This window comes from Onychomys torridus, unplaced genomic scaffold, assembly GCF_903995425.1.
Source record: "Onychomys torridus unplaced genomic scaffold, mOncTor1.1, whole genome shotgun sequence".
NCBI lineage: Eukaryota > Metazoa > Chordata > Mammalia > Rodentia > Cricetidae > Onychomys > Onychomys torridus.
The window spans coordinates 11,691-15,200 of record NW_023413892.1 but is presented as its reverse complement, the minus strand read 5'-3'; the positions used below and the strand labels follow the sequence as shown (position 1 = coordinate 15,200).

The 3,510-nt window shown below is 40.3% G+C and overlaps 1 gene segment (V, D, J or C); it reads right to left on the bottom strand.

Annotated features, from left to right (window-relative positions):
* Nucleotides 1–1,180: 1,180 nt before the first annotated feature.
* LOC118576550 lies at nucleotides 1,181–1,689 on the bottom strand. The segment is given in 2 exon segments: nucleotides 1,181–1,560; nucleotides 1,644–1,689. Coding segments are annotated over 2 exon segments (426 nt in total).
* Nucleotides 1,690–3,510: the final 1,821 nt, after the last annotated feature.

The following is a 3,510-nucleotide window of genomic DNA, read 5'->3' as shown; positions in this document are numbered from 1 at the left end:
GGTCATACTCCCACAGGCATATTTCCCACTGTACACAGAAGTATACAGAGCCCCTTATGACTTTGCCTGTCATCTGCAACAAGCTACGGAGCAGCAAGAATATAGTAAAATAGCTGCTTCTACCTTGCCTCTTCTGTGTGCTTATTAAAATGCAAATGTAAACTGTAAAAAGCTTCATTTCTATAGTTGCTAATACCTTCCATACTATTGCTGGTTTAGTAATCATGCAAAATGATTGCTCCCAGAGGAGCTCAGATTCTGGCTGTGTTATTATGGCCTCATATGTGTTTCACATATGGAGGGAACAGACAATTTACAGAAATAATATAGACAAAAACTTGCTAATCATCCTCACTATAGTAAATCTCTCTCTAAAACACCTGCAGAATGTAAGATCTATTTTCACTGGTCCAGTCAGTGTCTATCTAGAAGTGGTGACAAAGAGAATCCAATTTCATGAAACAGTGGAATGAGTAGTCAGGGCTGCTGATGACAGGATCAGGTCTCTACATTCCCAGCTTGGAATCCCACTGCTCTTTCCCCAGTGCTGTGTGAGCAGGAGGCCACATTGTTGCCAAAGTAGCAGACTCCACACCCTGGAGACTCCACAATGTGACACCCAACTCTATTCCTAATTCTCAAACAATAAGAGATTTGATTACTACGTCCCAAAGCAATTCATGATCAGATGTATCAATAACTAAAGACATAAATTAGATTTCATAGCAGAGGTTAAAGCATCTATCCCAAATCTACGGGGACCCCTTCCAAAAACTGCCTGTACTTGTTTTTGGGAAACCAAACTGTACTGTGAAAGGGCCATTGTTTTTGCACGTACTGTTAATTTGTCTTTTACTGTCCTGATTCATTTTATAGCTCATTACCAGCTACTCCAGCAATAATTTCAGTCCCTTAGATTGAAGAAGTATTGATATTGTAATGAATTGCTACAGTTTGTTCTATTTTAGTTTCTTAAAAAAGAATCATGTCAATGGAGGTGGTCACTGTTAAACAGCTGGTCAAGGCATGGTGTACTCTAGGTGCATTTAGAATCAGGATCACCTTACAGCCAGAAGTCCTTTTGAAAAGTTGACAAAGATCCTACAAGACTGTGAAATGACAGACAAAGGGACAGTCAGAATAATTATTTTTGAGCAAGTCTCCATGCTAATCATCTCTGTCATCTCAGACCCAGGGCAGCTTCCTGCTCCTCCAGAGTTTCTGACACACTCAGGATGTGGGTTGTAACACTGTGTCTTGCACAGAAATAGACCGCAGAGTCCTCAGATGTCAGGCTGCTTAGATCCATGTAGGCTGTGCTGGAGGATGTATCTGCAGTCAGTGTGGCCTTGCCCTGGAACTTCTGATTATACTTAGTATTACCATTTCTAGGATAAATCCATCCAATCCACTCTAGGCCATGTCCAGGATTCTGCTTCACCCAGTTTATAATATAGCTATTGAAGGTGTAGCCTGAAGCCTTGCAGGACAACTTCACTGAGGAACTAGATTTTACCAGCCCAGGACCAGACTGCTGCAGCTGTACCTGGGTGTGGACAGCTGTGGAGAAAAAGGCAGAGTGGATGTCATTGTCACCTCAGCCCCTGTTCCTTCTTCAGGTTTGGAAGTGGAAAGCCCCTTACCTGTAATTACTGACAGGAGGAAGAGAATGATCCAGCTCCATCCCATGGTGAGGACCTGTTTGTTCAGTGACTGTGGAGAGGACACTGATCATATGTTGTTCTGGGGTGTGGACTTCCTTGTATTTACCACCACAGACTCAAGTAATTTGCATATTCATGAGCAGGGTACTTCTTAGATAAATACCTAGTCCAACTGGAGAATAAAGTACTAGAGGATGCCTGGGAGAGACAGTAGAATATGGAGTGGTAATTTCGAATCCTCTCCGAGGAAATATATAACATGCTCCTTCACTGAGCCTTGTACAGATGCTGAGAATGTTACATCAGGACCTGAACTTTCAATAGATTTCAGGCCTGAGAAAGTTGCTACACTTTGTGAAAGGTTGTCAAACTGATGTACAGATAGTGGTTATGATAATGATAGTGATGGGAAATTTAAAACTTGCTAAGTTACAAGAATTTACAAAATCCTTTCAGATATATGCAATTAATATTTGCCTTTCCAACAGTTTATACACTAAAAATCTCATCCAAATGTCCAAAATAAATATACTTCAAGCATATTTGCACAATAATTATTATTGTAGCAACATCACAACACCTAAATTAGGGAAATAAGCTACATACTGTCAACAGAGGATTTCATTAAGAAGACGTGTTTATATCAATAAAACTACATAAGTTTTTCTTCTGCAAGTAATGTGGAAAATATATCAGTTATAGAATATTGGATGAAACTAGAGATAAATGATTAAGACCATCTCAGAAACACAGACAGTAAATGACACTCTCATTAGTAGTTCTTAGGTATCTCATACTTACACACAACTGTAAATACAAATACATGATGGAGTGTACGTGAAATTGTCTAGTAGAATAAAGGTAAAGTAGGAGGAGAAGGAAAATGAAGGGTAGTGATTATGGGGAAATATACACACTGTACAAAATACACATTTATGAAAATTATAATCAATATAAATTGTTATTTTTACATTTAATAATTTGTATTCTTTGACATTTTAACCCATGTATAAACTATAGTATGATCATATTTACACGCACTATGCCCCACATGTTCTTCTTTGGACCTTCCAATAAATCTCTTTCTCAACTTCCTGACCTCTTTTCTTTCATTAACTAATAACACAATGAGTCCAGTCAGTGCTATCTATATACACATATGTGGGGTCTTAGGAAACCTCCAGTAATCATCCAAAGAAAATGTATTATGTTTTACTCATCCATCATCAAATGCCAATAGATCCTCAGCCTGGTGTTAGTCCTCAGGAGTTTCTTTCCATCCATGTTACATGTTTAAAAATTGTTATACTATCTTTAGCAGTGAGAACAGGGCAGGAGAGGGCATGGGAAAGATCTGTGAGTCCCCTCCACATCAACCTCATCTCTCTTCTGGAGATTCTTGGCTCCATTGTGCCCCCTGCTGGTTCTGAGTTTCCCTGCAGGTTTGTTTGTCATGGCTCACAATGAAGGTTACACTGTCTTTTTTTTTATTTTTTAAATTCATTTTCTGTACCAACCACAGATCCCTCCTTATCCCTCCTCCTGATCCCCAAACCTTCCTCCTGGACCCACCTCTCATCCCTTCTTCCAATAGGGTAAGTTCTCCCATGGTGGATTGCAAAGCCTGGTCATTCAGTTGAGGCAGGAACAGGCCCCTCTCTGCTTACTCGGGGGTGAGCAAGGTGTCAAACCAGAGGTATTGGGATCCTGAAAGCCAGCTCATGCACCAGAGACAGATCCTGAACACACTCCCAGTGCCCTTTCAAACAGACCCAGCTACACAACTGTCTCCCATATGCAGAGGGTCTAGTCTGGTCCCATGCAGGTCCTACAGCTGTTGGTCTAA